The sequence below is a fragment of the Glandiceps talaboti genome, chromosome 15, assembly GCF_964340395.1.
Source record: "Glandiceps talaboti chromosome 15, keGlaTala1.1, whole genome shotgun sequence".
Lineage (NCBI taxonomy): Eukaryota > Metazoa > Hemichordata > Enteropneusta > Spengelidae > Glandiceps > Glandiceps talaboti.
Genome location: NC_135563.1, coordinates 3,709,082 through 3,727,571, shown reverse-complemented (window position 1 = coordinate 3,727,571; position 18,490 = coordinate 3,709,082). Strand labels below are relative to the sequence as shown.

The 18,490-nt window shown below is 33.6% G+C and overlaps 1 protein-coding gene and 1 long non-coding RNA gene across 4 annotated transcripts in view; one reads left to right on the top strand and one right to left on the bottom strand.

Moving 5' to 3' along the window:
• LOC144446715 (uncharacterized) overlaps window positions 1-18,490 on the top strand; it is a 173,024-nt gene that overhangs the window by 127,178 nt on the left and 27,356 nt on the right. The gene's annotated exons all lie outside the window — the stretch shown is intronic.
• LOC144446711 (nicotinamide/nicotinic acid mononucleotide adenylyltransferase 3-like) overlaps window positions 2,157-18,490 on the bottom strand; it is a 51,152-nt gene continuing 34,818 nt past the window's right edge. For all 3 annotated transcript variants that reach the window (XM_078136532.1, XM_078136534.1, XM_078136533.1), the window contains 4 exons: window positions 10,697-10,818; window positions 9,582-9,683; window positions 8,430-8,488; window positions 2,157-7,335 (listed from right to left, as the gene is read on the bottom strand). In XM_078136532.1, the coding sequence (XP_077992658.1) occupies window positions 7,230-7,335; window positions 8,430-8,488; window positions 9,582-9,683; window positions 10,697-10,818 (389 nt within the window). In that variant the 3' untranslated portion in view covers window positions 2,157-7,229. The remainder of the gene's footprint in view (window positions 7,336-8,429; window positions 8,489-9,581; window positions 9,684-10,696; window positions 10,819-18,490) is intronic.

Sequence of the window (18,490 nt, the reverse complement as noted above, 5' to 3'; positions counted from 1 at the left end):
ATGGTTAAAGTAAGTTGAGTAAATACAGAGCTTACATTCATTTCTCTGACCGAATTATTCATTGGATCTGCTGGTCCTGATTTTCATAATAATACAAACATGTAATAATAAAGAAGATATGTAACGAGCCTAGTATAGTCACAAAGATCAAGATGCGATGAGTGAGTGGATTATTTTACTAGGTGGAAAGAGTGAATACAGAGACACTGGATACACGGCAAACGGAGAAGGTTGGGGCTATGTTTATACAGACATAGGTCTTGAGTGACGGAAGGACTTAGGGACTGGGAATAGCGGAGATTGAAATGACGATTGTTCCATGATGTAGGGCCAACATGAGAGAAAGATCTCTCTCCAAAGGTCTTTGAAGATCTTTGTAGATACCCTTGGAACCAAAAGAAAGCGAGAATCAGATATTATTAAAGAGCTATATTAAGTCTAATAGTATCAAAGTAGTCGATAACCAGTACTGTAGTGATTGCCATTTATCCTATAGCCATATGAAATATTTTCATTTTCTTCTTCTGATCTTTATGGGAGACTTAATTATAATTCCCAGTATGTATGGGTTATTAGTAATTTAGAAGCTAAATGATGGATGTTTACAACACACACGTGCACAAATCTCTGTAATGTTGTCCTATTGTTGCCCCTGGGTAGGTGTGGGGTGTAACACACCTCAGAAAGTGTAATAGGTGTGGGGTGTTACTTTCCTAGGGCTATAAGTGGTGTGAGGTGTAACTCATCGAGGAAATGGGGTAGATGTGGGATGTTACTTTCCAAGGGGTAGGGGTGTAGGATGGAGGGTAGGATTTAGCTTACTTAGGAAATGGGGTAGGTGTGGTATGTGGTAGGTAGCATTTTAATTAAAAAAGTGTTTATCCCTATCAGGATAAATATGATTATCTTGTTGTAGGTAATTTTTCATCTCAAAACCCAAGTAAATTTTGGACCAGTACACTTAAAATTTTTGACCTAAATCACCCCCAATTACACACACCTACAATGCATTAATTAGTAGATGTGCTAGCTTTGTGGTCTGTCCCACAGTTTTGGATTTGAAATCAAATGGTTGCCTTAAAGGCCAAGAATACAATCCTAAGTTCTGACATCAGCTTTATCTTATCAGTGGAGACTTAAAGGCAAGGAATTCAATCCAAAGTTTGTCTATAGTTCTGGACTACTTTGTCTATAGTTCTGGACTACTTTGTCTATAGTTCTGACTACTTTGTCTATAGTTCTGGACTACTTTGTCTATAGTTTTGGACTACTTTGTCTATAGTTCTGGACTACTTTGTCTATAGTTCTAGACTACTTTGTCTATAGTTCTGGACTACTTTGTCTATAGTTCTGATTACTTTGTCTATAGTTCTGGACTACTTTGTCTATAGTTCTGGACTACTTTGTCTATAGTTTTGGACTACTTCGTCTATAGTTCTGGACTACTTTGTCTATAGTTTTGGACTACTTTGTCTATAGTTCTGGACTACTTTGTCTATAGTTTTGGACTACTTTGTCTATAGTTCTGGACTACTTTGTCTATAGTTTTGGACTACTTTGTCTATAGTTCTGACTACTTTGTCTATAGTTTTGGACTACTTTGTCTATAGTTCTGGACTACTTCGTCTATAGTTCTGGACTACTTTGTCTATAGTTTTGGACTACTTTGTCTATAGTTCTGGACTACTTTGTCTATAGTTCTGGACTACTTTGTCTATAGTTCTGGACTACTTTGTCTATAGTTTTGGACTACTTTGTCTATAGTTCTGGACTACTTTGTCTATAGTTCTGGACTACTTTGTCTATAGTTTTGGACTACTTTGTCTATAGTTCTGGACTACTTTGTCTATAGTTTTGGACTACTTTGTCTATAGTTCTGACTACTTTGTCTATAGTTCTGACTACTTTGTCTATAGTTCTGGACTACTTTGTAGTTTTGGACTACTTTGTCTATAGTTCTGGACTACTTTGTCTATAGTTTTGGACTACTCTGTCTATAGTTCTGGACTACTTTGTCTATAGTTCTGGACTACTTTGTTCTAGTTCTGGACTGCCAGACAACTGTTTTTTTTCACCCAAATTTTAATCCAAACCCAAACTGGTGCACGCTAAACACACACACCCTCTCAATTCCAACAAAGAATACAATATTTTAACAAAAATCACAAAGCTTGTTTTATTCAGTCAATAGGTTATACATGCTGTACATATGGCTAGACTAAGGTGCTGAAACAGACGTCTTAAAATACAATACACCACTTATACCAAGTATGTTGACATAAATATGGTTGGGATGACACACACACACACATGGTCACTATTTGAATCCTTATCATTCTTATCACCCTGTACAAAGCACTTTTCATGTCTATCATACACTACCCTTGGATCACTTATTAAAATGGTTTTAGTAGGCAAAATTCTTTGACTTGATTGGTGTAATATGTCACACAATACTGTGCAGGATTCAAAATTTATGTTTGGAAAGCGGTCATATGGATTAGAATTGGGTATTTATTTTGGAATTTTAATTTATAAAACAACTTTACTATGTTTTTTTATTTGAAAAAAAGTGAAATAACATATACTAAGTCCTTGTTGCAAAACATTAAAATAATTTGTAAAATTCATTTTACCCTTTTGCATTTTTTTGCAATTTATTGAGTTACAAACATGGACTTGGTTTATGTTATTTCACATTATTTTTTCAAGTAGAAAAACGTAAAGTTGTTTTATAAATTAAAAATTCCACAATAAATACCCCAATTCTCATCCATATGGTCACTTTAAAATGGATCTAGATTTAAACATAAACAAATTAAAGTAGTGATATTTGTAATTTTAACTGATATATTAATCAACTTACATATTTGAGGTATATCCACAGTTTGCATACATGGTTTGAATAAATTACTTTTTTGTGTGCAAAAATCTGTTTTACAAACAATTGCAAAATGTTGTGACAAAACTGGATATCAGTATATTGCATGTCAAAATCAGATGTAAACAAATAAAGGGGATAAGACCTAGTTTTGTTGTACATTATTTCATCACTTTGGCCATAATGTTGGCAGTTAAGGTATAACTTCAACTGTCCATAGATTTCAGAATTTAAATACTCAGCAAATATTTGCACTATCTGAGACACCACAGTGATGACACAAAATTTTCTGTATCTTAGGTGGTCTCTGCTTCATCCCAGCTTAATCATAAAAGTGACAAAAATATTAAGGCCACCTAAGTGCCTTCTGACAAATCATTATTTTGTCACCAAGAAAACTTGCATCAATCAGGTAGAATGGATATTAAATGAACTTTTGAGGTCACAATATGACAAAAGTCAAAGATTTGATGTTAAAGTAAAATTTAACTCTACTACAGGGAGAACGATAAACGTGTTGAGGAAATTTTACATTAACATTTCTACTACAGGTCTTGTGAATAATTTTGACTATATACATCTTTCCATGACAGTAGATAGAAGCATTTATATTGATTTCAAAATTTGATTAAGTAGCATACAAGAGTGTATTGAAAAAAACAGCCACCAAGGTCATAGTTTTTGTCTTCTTTCCAGATAGTGACTTTCTTTGTTTATCTATGACCTGTGGGACTCCATTTTTGTTTGAGACATCAGTGGAGCATACAAGTAAAAAGAATTGGTCATGGGGGCCATTTTCCAAAATGGATGCCATTTTCCAAGATGGCCACCAAATATATATTTCTTCGTAAATGTTAGTGTTTTTATAAAGGGTTAGGCAGTTACAAAGTGTACACCTGCTGTAACATATACTGGACTTTTTCACATACTGGCATTGGTAAGGTAGTGTTATTTCTTCCAGTAATTCTTATAAGAAAATGAACATCTAAGCCTCTTTTGCAATGAATTGTATGTAATAAGGAATACATCTCAGTGACTGATTTTGATAAAAAAAAAAATAGTGCTGATGACACTGAGGCACAACAGATTCTACTGAAATAATTCCCTGTTGTATTAATTCAATTTGTCATAACTACGTCCATTACCATGGTTACTGTTTATGCCCTCTTTGCATATCTTGTGTTTGATAATTTTTTAATCAAAATATACACAGATAAACATTTCACATAATTTCAACCATATAAATATCCTTCAAATTATCCAAATCAAATTATCAAATTGATCAACTAAAAGCTACTGACTTAGAATTTTTGGCCAAAAAAAATGATATTTGCATTTGTTTAGATTATCATTCTTAAACAATTTTCAGAAACCTATTCTAGGAAAATCCTCACACAGACACAAATAGATACAGACAGACAGACATACAGATAGACAGACGGACAGTTTAAGATGTCTATAGCATTACTAAAACTTAGTTCAAATGTGTTAAAAATAATTGCCATTGCTGTGAGTGCTATTAAAGTGGACGTCACAACAGAAATATGAGATTCAACAGCTGTGCAGCCAACATTTACTTCTAACAATTATTAATATTTACATAGTGAAAACCATCAACTCACTGAACTAGATAATAACTGGGAAACAATGGAGCACAGATACACGGTCAAGTCCCATGGCCCCCTTCACAAAATGCCCTATTATAGATTCACAATCAAACAATGCAAATGTATGGCTAAACCTATCAAGGACTTGTATATATATATATATGTATTAGAATAACCTCTTTATACAGTAAATGCTAGGGTATAAGGGTCAATAAAGGTATCTTACATAGAACATAAAATCTGGGAGATTGTTAACAATGTTAATAAACTTAATACATCCTAACACATTATGACTAGTTGCTATTCTACTAGGTTTCTATCAAATACTTATCAAAGTCAAGGGCTGGCAAGGTCAAAGGTCATGGTCAGATTCATTGCTTACATGACATTACATTATTCTCATAGGAAAGAACCAGCCAGCTTTAGTTACATCAATATCTTAAGATGGCGTGTGTTACCATGACCATAAGAGTTTATATCAAGAATTTAAACTATAACAAGTTTTCCACATTAGTACATACTATTTCACTGCAGCTTTGATGAATCTCAAATCATCTTTAGATTAAGTCATTTACTATTAATTTGATTTTTTATGTCAATACCCATCAGTATATCTGATGAGAAAGCAACAATTCTTTTAAAACCACATTTATGTTTCTACCATTCTAGGGACACAGTCTATCACTTTATGGTTCTTAGATCTTATTTTGGTTTCACAGTGAAATGTCATTAAATTAGTACACCTATTAAAACATGTTGTGTCCTGTCTAGTAACTGGTAGAGTTCTCACAAAGTAGTCAGATATGATTTCAAAATGATACTGTGACATAATTTTTTGGTTACTAAAAAAAAATTGGAAAAACAATGTAATTTAATTCAATCACCACTATAAGACTGTATTGATGCTGATTTAACTCTACACAAGCTTTAGTCTATAAAATATGTGTGTTTTGTACGTTGAGGTTAGCTAAAAAACATGGGTCCTCACTTACTGACTGTGTCCCTTTAACTGTATGAATGATAACATAGTTATAATTGTCATCTTAGCCTCTACTACATATAGTGGTACATGAACTCTCCAAATCATCTCTTCCGCTGTAAATTAAGTCAAAAGCTAATCACAAAACTATGCATGATTGGCATCGATCACACTGCATAAAACGAAAACTGGCCAATATATCAAACTAATACATGTATCAATTTGACACCATTCCTACTAGTTGTCAGTGATATAGTATTTTCATTCTATTTTGTTATTTCTCCATCAAATTTCATAGATGCAAATTAAAGTATTCCTGAGACATTGATCAGATATATAACACTGCTGTTAGGTGCACCATGGATGCAAAATTCAAACTCATTTTTGGAAGCACATACTTCTTGGAGTTGCTCAAGTTTTTAGTGTAATGTAACAAAACCAAACACACTGATGAATGTAATGGTGAATTTGACAAAATATTTTTGTTGTTGTTATTTTGATGATCATATAGTTCTGAACTGGTCAACCTGCCCTATTGTTACCTTGTTATGGTTTATACCTATTGTTTGCTTTCAAATAGAATGCACTTTTTTTGAGTTGTAGGGGTGGCAAGACTCCATCGGGGGGGGGGGGGAAGGAGGGGGGTCTTGTTGTTTCTTTATTAAAATTAAGTCATTTAGAAGTGTCATATAAAGTGTATTTTTCTTGTACAATATTTGTCAATATATTGAACATGACTTTTCGAAATCTTAGTTGTATGATTGATTTTGTGAAATTCTATGTTGGTACTAGCTACTCCATGTAATGAATCTATGGCTTTCATACAATCTATCATTGACTGATATACTATGGAAACTAACACAAAAAAACAAATCAATGCATGTGTATATACATAGTATTATAGCCATGTACATCACATGGTATATACCATCTCTACTGTAGGTATGGACATGCTCAGTGATCATTGAGTCAAGTTCAAAGCTAATTTGACATTCCCTGAATGCAATTAGCCTACTTCTGGTCACAATGTCCTACAAGTTTCACATTAATTCAATATTTCATTTTCAAAGTTGTGAAGTGTTGATCACTATGCATGTATCATAACAACAGTGGTTGTGTGTGCTGCTAAATACACATACACTTGAATGTCATATGAAATGTACATTATCGAGCAAATTGAAAGACACAGTGACATTTGGTGTTATTTTTCTTAATTGTGTACCTATGAAAACTTGTTTTACTGTCTTAATATCACTAACAAAGTACAACTGGGTTATACTATGTGTGTGTTTGGTATAAATAAAAAATATGGACTGACTGACCACACTTCCTTCAGGATACATGGTCCTGTCCAGTGTTTAAAATACAACACGATTTTGAGTGAAGAATTTGTATCAATCTTACATCTACAGAAATTATCATTGTAAATATCAAGGGCATTGATTAGAGAATGAAAATGAAACTTTATCCAAAAAATTGTCATGGCACCTGTTTTCAAAATTAGCACTGAACATAAAACATTGCTGTATCATTAAAATCAAAATCAACATTTCTAATTTGTAAATATTTATGGAATACTGCTAGACCGTTTGGTCCATGGCAGCTGAGGTTGCAACTGGCAACATTCAACACTGCCCTCTAGTGATGGAAGTGAAATGGATGCATGCACTATGTAGACTGCTGACAGGAGAGCTTTCATCACCCCATTTTTGGAAGCTTCTCTCCCTGTAGTGCAATGGTTCTTTCCTATGAGCGTTGATTGTCATTGTTTTTCTTCTTCTTGTAGATATATTTTATGAGATCGGATGTAATTAATGACAGGATCCGGAATCAAGTATTTGACACTGTTTCCTCTTTTCAGAGCTCTCCTGAAACACAGATAGGAAACTTAATGAGTCAGTTATGTAACAAAATAATCCTACTGACTTTTGAGTTTTTTCTGGCTACAAAAATAAACTTCCCAGATTTACAAAAGAAAGTAAAGAAAGAGAGGTATGCCAAGCTGAACAGACAGTAGTGAATGGAAATTTACCAGGACAAATCCTTGTTTTCTGAAATCCTTTGAAAGTGACAAATCCTCCACTACACTTATTTCCTTTTTTGGTGCTTTTGAAGTTTTCTGTCATAATTTAGTATTATTGACTCACGTCCCTTACATTTAAACACATTTTGACAAAGTTTCCACATTTTACTACAAAAGTCCCTTTTCATCTACATACATACACATAGACTATGGTACAGATTCTCTATGACACAAACAGTACAGTCTAGCCATCATCAATTTCCTACTTATTCAAATCATGAGTGTAATAGGGTGACTTTTTGTGTGCAGAAGAAATTACTTATTAAAACAAATATTTCCCACTTTTTCACTGCCACAGTTTTACACCTTTCGTGAACCGAAACAACTTCCAATGAAAGTGGTGATTTGACTGAAGTAATATTTTCATATAGCTCAAACAGAATGGAGTAAAAGTGTCATATTTTTTCTAGATATGATGTGTATGGCACTATGGTGTAAGTGAACTATATACGCTATATACTATAACGTATGGTAAAATTGCAAATCCAAGAAACCCTATTGAAAAACAAACACAGGAAAATAAGACAACATTGGAACTTTAGCAGTCTATCAGTAACTGTTACTTTCACTTTCATCATTTCACACACCTTTCTCTAGAGAGTTGAGCTTTTTCACACTCAAGATGAATTTTGTTTATCTAATGGTCTTCATCCATGTTCTGGCCTGATGACACTTGAAAGCTAGTCAGAGTTTTGGAAACCTTTAGAGTTTTGATAAGACCGCCCAGTTTTCATTTTTTTCATAATGCAATATATCGTTTCCATTTGTACAGTCATTTGTAGATCTATAACTCATTGCTATATAACTTGAAGACTACTGACATCCTATGTACTCATCAGATGTTACATCAAATATTAATACTTGTAACTTTGGACTTACCTGATTCTTGTTGAACTGATTTCATTAGGGATCCATTCTGTTACAATCTCGATATGATTCTATTCAAACAAAGATATTAGAGAAAATGAATGAATATATGAATATATATATATGTACATGTAATAAAAATAGACTGATACAGACACAGAAATAGATAAATATATAAATACAGACGGACAGACAGACAGACAGGCAGAGATAGATAGATAGATAGACAGATGGATGGATGGATGGATGGATGGATGGGTGGATAGACAGATAGATAGATAGATAGATAGATAGACAGATAGATAGATATATAGATAGCTAGATAGATAGTTAGTTAGATAGATAGATAGATAGATAGATAGATAGATAGAGAAACTGATATCACACCATCTTTTAATCTGTTCTTCGTACACTCTATTGACAATTTTGAACAACTACAACTGTTTTATTTCATCATTTACTGTCTTTTCACAGCAATTGAAATCTATAATCAAGTTATTCACACTTAATAAAACCCACATAAGATAACTGGTGGTCTGCTGAGGAGTACACGTGATACAGACAAACATACACATACAATTGATTGCCATGACCACCAGTAATGGGTTGCCAAATTTACCTGCATCACTGAGCTATCGTGAATTTTGAAGATATGCTGTAGTGTAGATGACTGGATAGGTTTGTATGTATGCAAGATGCTACAACAGTGGACAACCGATAATTGTACAAAAGATATTACACTAGTATTTCAGCCAGGAAGTCAAGGTTTGGGTAGACGAACTGAAGTAGACCCCCTAACATACACCTGATATGTACATGTATTGGCAACAAATGACCACTATTCTATACTTACCCCAGACATACCGGTATCTTGTTATTTACAAATCTCTACAAGTTTTTATCACAATTTGATGCTAGCCATACAACACATCTTTTTTTACTAAATTTCTAATTTTAATCAAATTATAGTGTGTTGATGGTTTCATTTGACTTATTTATTTTAAAGGGTATTTGCATATACTCATTTGCATATATGCATGTGACTAATAAACATTAAGTTAACATTTTGAGGCAACATACTTGTAAATACTTTATCGTTGATGACCTGTGACCTTTGACATGTTAGGTCACTTGCTATACATGCAAAGGTGAAAGGTTAGTTACCTCCAGTCGTGTTAAGACATCTGATTCATAGATAAACTTGTGTGCATCTGATCCAGCTCTGCTAATAACTACTATGCCAAATTTTCCAACTATTTCATCAATCTATAAAATAAAACCACGCAATGTAATGTTAGAACTCTTGAAGTGACATAAACCAAGGTTATACTGTTTTGCTGCATATCACTTGTAGTACATGTGTATTTAGTCTGTAAGATACGACATTTGTGCCATGTTATCAGCCAGTGGTTAAGAAGGCTGATAGGGCTGAACAACACGACGTATCTTACAGTCTAATGTGTATTCTAATTTCAGAAGAATACTGAGTCTGTGGTAGAACTCAAACCTGGCACTAAGGCATGATGTATGAATGATTGTGACAGAATTCAATATATAACTTACAAGTTGATGATATACCTGTATCAGGTCATCAACTATGATAACAATAGGAATTTGTAATCAAAGACATGCATCAACGTTAACATCATACTGGAAAAGTTAATCAAGTTTTCATAGTATTTTCACCTGACTCAGCTTTTGATGATCTGAAGAGATAATATGCACAATACATTATCATATACCTACAATCACAGCATATCATGATTACTATGAAGAAACAATAGGTTCTACCCATGTATCATGTCCCAGCACATTATGCCCAAATAAAGTCACTCTATGCCCAAATAAAGTCACACTATGCCCAAATAAAGTCACTCTATCATACAATCAGCTTTATGACACTGCCTTGGCTTTTCTCACAATTTCAACCCACATGGTGATCAATTTTCAATGTCACATCCAACATTGTCAAGGCTTTCCCAGTCAGTCCAAAGGCTATCATGGAGTCATGCAGGCCTGGCAAACATACCACCTGTGGCTCCATGGGATTAATCGTCCCTAACTGTTCAAGTCATTACTCCAGGAGTTCCCCCAGATTTTTTCACGTCCTGTGAATGAGGCATGGCTGAGTGATACAGCCTACCCATCAAGTCTTTAGAACACTCACCCTGGGTTTGGCTTGGTTACAGAAAAATCCGATCTCCAGTGGGATTTGAACCCATGATTTTAACTACTACACTACAGGGAGATGGTCTAAAATAATCTTAGCTAATACTTACATCCTCTTCTTTCCAGAGTCCAGGGACAGCAAACGATTCTAACATATCAGCACCACATAACAACAACAACTGTACAGGCCTTTCGTACTCTGGACTGTTAATTTGAGAAAAGTATCCATCATCTGAAAGATAAAGGAAAATCTAGCTGATAAGATATAATGGTTACAAACTGGTGAATTCATAAACAATAACCAATTGGTGGAAGACAGTGATCAATTCTTGGTATACCTACAATGACATTTATGGATGGGTGTTTAATGAGTTGTATCTTCCACCTATTCAGAATATCATATCTGCTATTTGCTACAAAGACATAAAATGTCACCTCTTTTCATGTTTAAACACAAGACAACACAGGAATACAAATGTACAACACATTTACAGTTATTCATTCTAATCAGCCATGGCATATTTTTCTGTTAGTGCAGTGAAAAATGGCAATACATCATTGTACACTACAACAAAGAGTCCTATGGCTCAATAGCAGTTATCATATAATTTATGCATCAATTTCTAGTTGCTAAGTACTTCCTTTAAAGTTTTCATATCTTTTTCTGAAAGGAGTACTTTAGTTGATCTTTTTTTTCATTTTCACAATATTGATTTATTAAGTATAGATACTAGATAAGAAGTATTTTCACTGAGTATTTATTTTTCAATTACACAAAGTGTAGATTAAACAAAAATAGATACCATGCACAAAAATACACCATTTTATTTTGCATTATTCATTGAAAATCTATCTCCATGACAACACAGTCTTTTAATGGACTCTATTTCAACTCTTGTTCAGATAAAGGGATTAATGTGTTGTCACTGGTAAGTGCCACTTAATGGATCTTTGGCATCCCTCTAGCCTTTCTTGACAATGTGCCGACGATCGATTTGTTCGATTTTCATCATTTAAATGGTTGATGGATTCTAACTCTGTAATCTTCTTGGAATGCTAACAGCTTGCAGTACACCATGTATACAGCTTACTTAGATGTATTGATACACATGTTAAACAAAACCAGCTGTAAATATCCTTGCTAAATGTACATTTTCAATGAAGAAATTCCATCACTATAATTGAGCATGAAGATAGCTAGCATAAAGACTTGGCTACCTGACTTCACATCTTGGATTGATAGCATATGACATATTCAAGCCAAGATAGCCAAGTCTCTCGGCCAGAAGATAGCAGGAAACTCGTTTTCTGCAAAAAGGGTAGTAGGCATGAAAATCTAATACACATGGTAATTTTATGTGACTGTTTAGCTACTTTGATGTCTCTGTTGGTTATTCTCTATAACTTGATATTTGAAAAGTTGATTAGTAAAATTGAGCTAATGAACTGAAGACGCATGTATTCAGGAAAGAATGCCAAGTGAATTAACCATTGGCCTGTGAATGTTCAGATACTTTTACTTGGTTAAATGTGATTGAATTTTAAAGTAACAGTCAACTTAAATACGTGTTGGTCATTCATTTTCTACTGTCAACCTCCATATTTTCCCCTCAAAAAAAACCCTGTGAATTTTCAGTCTACAACTAGTTGCTGATAACTAAATTTTGTACAGAAGTCAAAACTAGTGCATGTGATTACACAAAGTTTGTAAAAAAAACTTTGTGATAAAAAACTCCATATATTCAAGTTTTTGCTGTGACAGAAATAAAATCTGTCTTGACAAAAAATGTTCAGGTTTGAGTACAGCACAGAATCATAAACTTGTACTGAAGATAGTTGAAATTCTTGTGAGGTTAGCAAAGATTTCAATTACCATGGTACCCAGGTCTAAAGGGTACCAGTATAAAGGGTACCTGGTAGGACAGAAGTTGCTATGTAAAGGACTTAATCAAAGACTGCTATGGGTTGTTTGAGGAAGATACATGTATATAAGACTGTTGTGCTGATATATGCCTGTGCCAAGAGTAATAATTTTACAGAGCTTTTTATGAATAGAACATTTATTAGTTTGTGGACAGCACTTTAAAATGTTTACCAATGGTAAGTATTATTATTGTCACTATAATTATTAGCTGGTATTCTTGGTTACTTAATAGATACACTGCAAATGGAGAACTATTCCACATATCAAAGCACTTAGTAGTTATATTTTGTGAATAGTCATTCATTTTGTGAAATCTAGTCATGAATTTTGGTGGACTACAAGCCATGACCTGTTCATTCAATTATTCACTAGTGGTTGTCAAACACAGTCAGGTCTCCACATCATGCATTTTAAAAGACTGCCTTTAGCTATTCTTAGATTCAGTTCCATGATACTGCTAATACCATGCTGTGACCTTTAACATTGACAGTAAGATTTGATCACGATTCAACTAAGAAGCCAAACCATCTTTAACTCAATTCAATATTTGATGACATACATGTAGCTAGGCCACAATAAAGATACATGTATGTATGTATGTATGTATGTGTGTGTGTGTGTGTGTGTGTGTGTGTGTGTGTGTGTGTGTGTGTGTGTGTGTGTGTGTGTGTATGTATGTATGTATGTATGTATGTATGTATGTATGTATGTATGTATGTGTGTGTGTATGTATGTACGTACGTACGTACGTACGTACATACGTACGTATGTATGTATGTATGTATGTATGTATGTCTCATACAAGTAAACATCAAGTACTCATCGTACTGTGTACTGTAACATGTTACTAGAAAAAATAAAAAATGAGACATCTGATAAAATTTATGACCTAAAATCTAAAATGTTCACAATGTCACATATTCTAGTCATCTTTAATACATAGTGTTTATTTTGTAAGACATGATACATGAGTACAGTTCTTTACACAAGTCATATTCATTATTTTCAATTCACTGTTTTATAGGTACACCTCTAGTTTATATTCCTCCATGGGACAGTATTAATGTCTGATTTCCACAGAGCTCCATTTCAACTGACATACAAATTATTCTCCTATAAACACAGGATCTTTCATTATAGCTAACGAGAAACCTACCTCACCAATTGACCAAATAAGGAAACAAGACAGGCAGTGAGTAAATATGATGAAAGCTAACTTTACTGATCACACAGATAAATACATGTAGGCGGTAGATTTGATGTTGTACAATTTAACCATGGCGACAGAATGTCGGTGACAGCACAATCAACTCAGCTAGTTATTTGCTTTAGATGAATTTTGTTACAAAAATTGAGTCCATGTTGTTAACACCTAACACCTACATATTTGATGTGTGGGATGAATATGTCCATTATAATCTCCCCTATGTGACAGTGTAAAGGTGTAACATTCAATTTTATGGTAAACCTAACAAGTCTTAACAGAGGATACTGTACAACATTAAATTTTATGGTAAATAACAGACAACACTTTAATATATTAAAGGTCACAACTGAAATGCTTCCATAGGTGACTGATGTTTTATATATGAAATATGTATGATTAACAAAAAAAATAAATTTTGACATTTAATCACATAGGTTAAGATCAAGGTCAAGATGAAATTAAATATACATCCAAATATTGAATGTACACACTTGAAAGAAGAGGAGTCTCTAAGTATTTCATTTCTTGAGAAGATGTGGAGCAAACAAAGAATTCTTATGAAAATACTGCTATCAATTTTTGGTCAATGATGATATCATGATAAAGTGATGGGTAAAAGTCAGCTGTACAATACCATTTCTATACATATGTGGAAAACAACCACAATATGGTACCATGGCAGTGTAGAACTGACGCCCACATGATATTGTCAACAACTGCAGATAAAATAATCTAACTGGGCAGCAAAACATTAATATAGGCAGTGTGGTTTTTAATAAGTTATTACAGGAAAATCTGATAATTAGAATTAAATAAGAAAATTAATTATAATAGCATATTTTATTGGTTTTTCACTGATGTGTGGGTGGTTAATAAATGACTATGGATGGATGCATGGATTGTCACAGGACCTAATGGGATTTTAAAATTATAACTTTAATTTACATATTCAATGAATATCTTTTTGGACCTACTCAAATATTAAATAAAGTCACATATTTTTTCTAAGAAGTGACAGGTATTGAACCTTATTTGTTAAATCATTACATGTAGGAGTTGGACAGAGATACAACATCCTACACTGTACATAAGTAAAGGTGTCAACCATCCTGTCCAAACTGTTAGTCAATTTCCGTTTCTAAATGCATTTAATATGACTCTCCCTCGACGACTGATTGAGAGAGACAGATGCAGCATCTCGAAAAACACACACTTGTGAATTGTCTTACTATTTCCAATAACCATACATACACTGTCTGTGATATGCATATTTCATAGTGTGCCTAAATCTTCAAGGTAGGCCCAGCACTGTGCCTAAATCTTCAAGGTAGGCCCAGCACTGTGCCTAAATCTTCAAGGTAGGCCCAGCACTGTGCCTATCAATCACATTCTACTCATTATAAAAAGGATACAAATAAAAATTTCTACTCACAGTCTAACTATTTTTTGGAAGTGAAATCCAAATTGTAAAACAAAATTATTTTGACTTGGTGAGCGCAGAGTTTCATTTGTATTGATGAACCCAGAGTCCCTAAACAATCGTACTTCTGTACAAAACCTTTTCAACTCAATTGTAGTCTGTAGAATAACTATAATAGTTCCATCTGAAATATTTTCATGTATTTATTTCACATTCATTGCAATCTACATTTGTAGCTTGGTCATTATTTTCATGGCAGTTACATACTTTTTACTTACTGAATACACATCTATCTTTTTTTATATCTACAAAGAATATTACAATTGTCCTTGGGAGGGAAAAGGTAAATATATGACATAATTTACATTTTCAACAAGATACCCTGACAAGTTTGCTTTAACGTCTAAATAACACTATTGTAAAATTGTAAATCAGTGAGAATTTATCACTAAATTCTCTGCTAAACAAAAACTGGTATATTTGTGGAAATTTCACTATTTTAAAACAAATTTTTACATGTACTACAGATATAACAAGTCATTGAAAATGACATAGTCCCCGCTATGATTGGGTTTTAAGGAACTGGCAGTTTATGTTGTCATTTTCAAACCTGGTGTTGTTTGGCCTCATATGGTTGTTTTTGATATCACTACTCTGTTCAAGTATGTCTGAGTTATGGCTTTGGACATGAAAACTGCACCAACAAAATGGCTGCCAGGCAGCCATATCGGATTGTATCACGACGAAAATGGATATGCACATATATGTCATAGAACACTGTCCTAATACCAACTTTGAATGAAATCTGTTCAAGCCTGTCTGAGTTATGGCTTTGGACATGGAAAATTCACAAATAAAATGGCTGCCAGGCAGCCATATTGGATCGTATCATGACAACAATGAATATGCACATGTATGTCATAGAACACTGTCCTAATACCAACTTTGAATGAGATCTGTTCAAGCATGTCTGAGTTATGGCTTTGGACAAGGAAAATTCACAAACAAAATGGCTGCTAGGCAGCCATATTGGATTGTATCATAAAACAAATTGATGTGCATATGTATGCCATAGTATGTTGCCCCTGTACCAAGTTTGAAAAAAATCGGTCCAGGCATCTCCAAGAAACGGCTGCGGACGGACGGACGGACACACGGACGTAAAAGACAGATGGAACCCAATCCATAAGTCCCCGTCCGAACTTCGTCCGGCGGGGACTAATGACACAGATAAAGTCTTGAATAGATGATAAAACTATTTATACCATTCACAAGCCAGGTTCAACAATAAATATGGAATATATACTCAGATCCTTCTACATCATGACAATACATGTCTATATCACTTGTTCTGCTGTGTTTGAAATATAAGTCAAAACGTTCAAAATTGCTATTATTTTCCCCAAATTTTCTTTGATATAACTGGTGATGGTATAATTATGTTATTCCCCAATATTTTTCTTCATTCAGCCAGAAAATACTCGTTACAAAAGGGTTGTCATTACTCATCTAGTAACTCATAGTTCCAAAGGCCTCTAAGGTCACTCGTATTTTCCTTGACTGAATGAAGACAAAATTGGGAATAACATCTGAGTATTTTCTGCTGAAAATTTGAGTACAGGCACCAAGTATTCACTTACAGTATATCTATAATGAAAAGGTAAAGAATAGAAAGTTTACACAATTACTTTCCAATTTTTGTATCAGTAAATTGTCAGAAACCTTTCATCAAGATCACGATACACAAATGGCAAACGACTTTAATAGCTACTTGAACGTGGTAATTTGTTCACTCCAATGTTGAAAACCAATATAACCAAATTATCTCAAGACTTCTACATGTTATGTACAATGAAATAACCATGTATTCAAATTTTACACAGAAGTAAATCCAATAAGACATACACTCTTTCGTCATTCCATCAGATTTGCATGTGGATTGTGTTGTCATGGTAATGCTAAAAATAGCTACACAAGAAGTTTTGCTAATTCTCAAGTTACAGTACTCTATGACCACGGTGACCTATTCTGTGTGTGTAAGCTTTCAATTATTGTGGATGAGAGTAAACCTTATTAAAATTGATTAATTTTCAGGAAATGACTCAATGCAAAATTAATGATGTGGACACAGTAACCCTACTTATCATTACAAAACATCTCCATCAATCTACAGTTACTGTCAAGGGCACTCAAATATAATTCACACAATTGGATAATGGATGACAACTAAAACTGAAAGAAAGGTTTCATTGTAAATTGTCCTTAAAAAACTATCTGAAACTAAACCAATTGTCATTATTACAAACAATAAAATACATATATAATCATTTGATCAGTATTGGAATACAAAATAATTTAACAGTTGTATATCATGACTGTGGTACATGTACATCTGTTTTTCACTAACTTTTTTCACTTATATTCATGGCTACTTCTCTGACCAAACTATTGCACCAGGTGCTACTTTGTTCCATAAATCTACACTCAATCTTACCATACTATGCCATGAGCAATTGTATGATTTGAACGGTTTTAATCTCAAGACTTTTGACCTTGGCAAGTAATGTCAAGGTCACATCTTCATTTCAAACAAATCTTGACAAAAGGAATGATCTTTCTTTTTGGAATTTCTATTAGATATAACACTTGGTCAATAGACATTTGACCTTGGCAAGTAATGTCAAGGTCATGACTGTAATTTGAAAATCTATAACTATATTAGCAACACATGAAGTGAAGGAGATTGACTGTTATTTAATCTTGACACTAAAGATCAAGGTCAAAGTATAAATTATTACACATCTTGACCTTTCAGTTTTATCTGCTTCAACTGCACTGGCTAGAGAACTATTGGCTTTCTTATTTTATTTCAAGTACACCTTTCATGAGAGAATGATTGGCTTCAGTGTTTTATTGTGAGTATACCTTTGAAGTCTAGTGAATATGGCATTACAAATACAATATGTACACAAACCCGTCAATAAATCAGTTGATATTATGAACTCTGTCTGTTAATGAAGTCATTATTAAAGCACAAAAATCCTACAGAAATTATGTTTGAGTCATCTGAAAAAAAATTAGTTTGTGATGTCCCCTGTGACACATTAACAACAGCATGGTCATACACAGAACACTCTCATAATGTTCACTTTTAACACAAAGTATGACATTTACTTCATCTAAGAATTACCCCTGATTTCCCTCGGGAGGGAAATGTGAAGTGTATTACATCTAAAACTAAGTTACTATGGTAACTGAGTACCAGCATACCATTTGAAGGAAACTGTTACTGCTGAGATTAACAAACACTGCGAGGTAACAACTTGTACAACTAGGTAGTTTGATTTGGTATA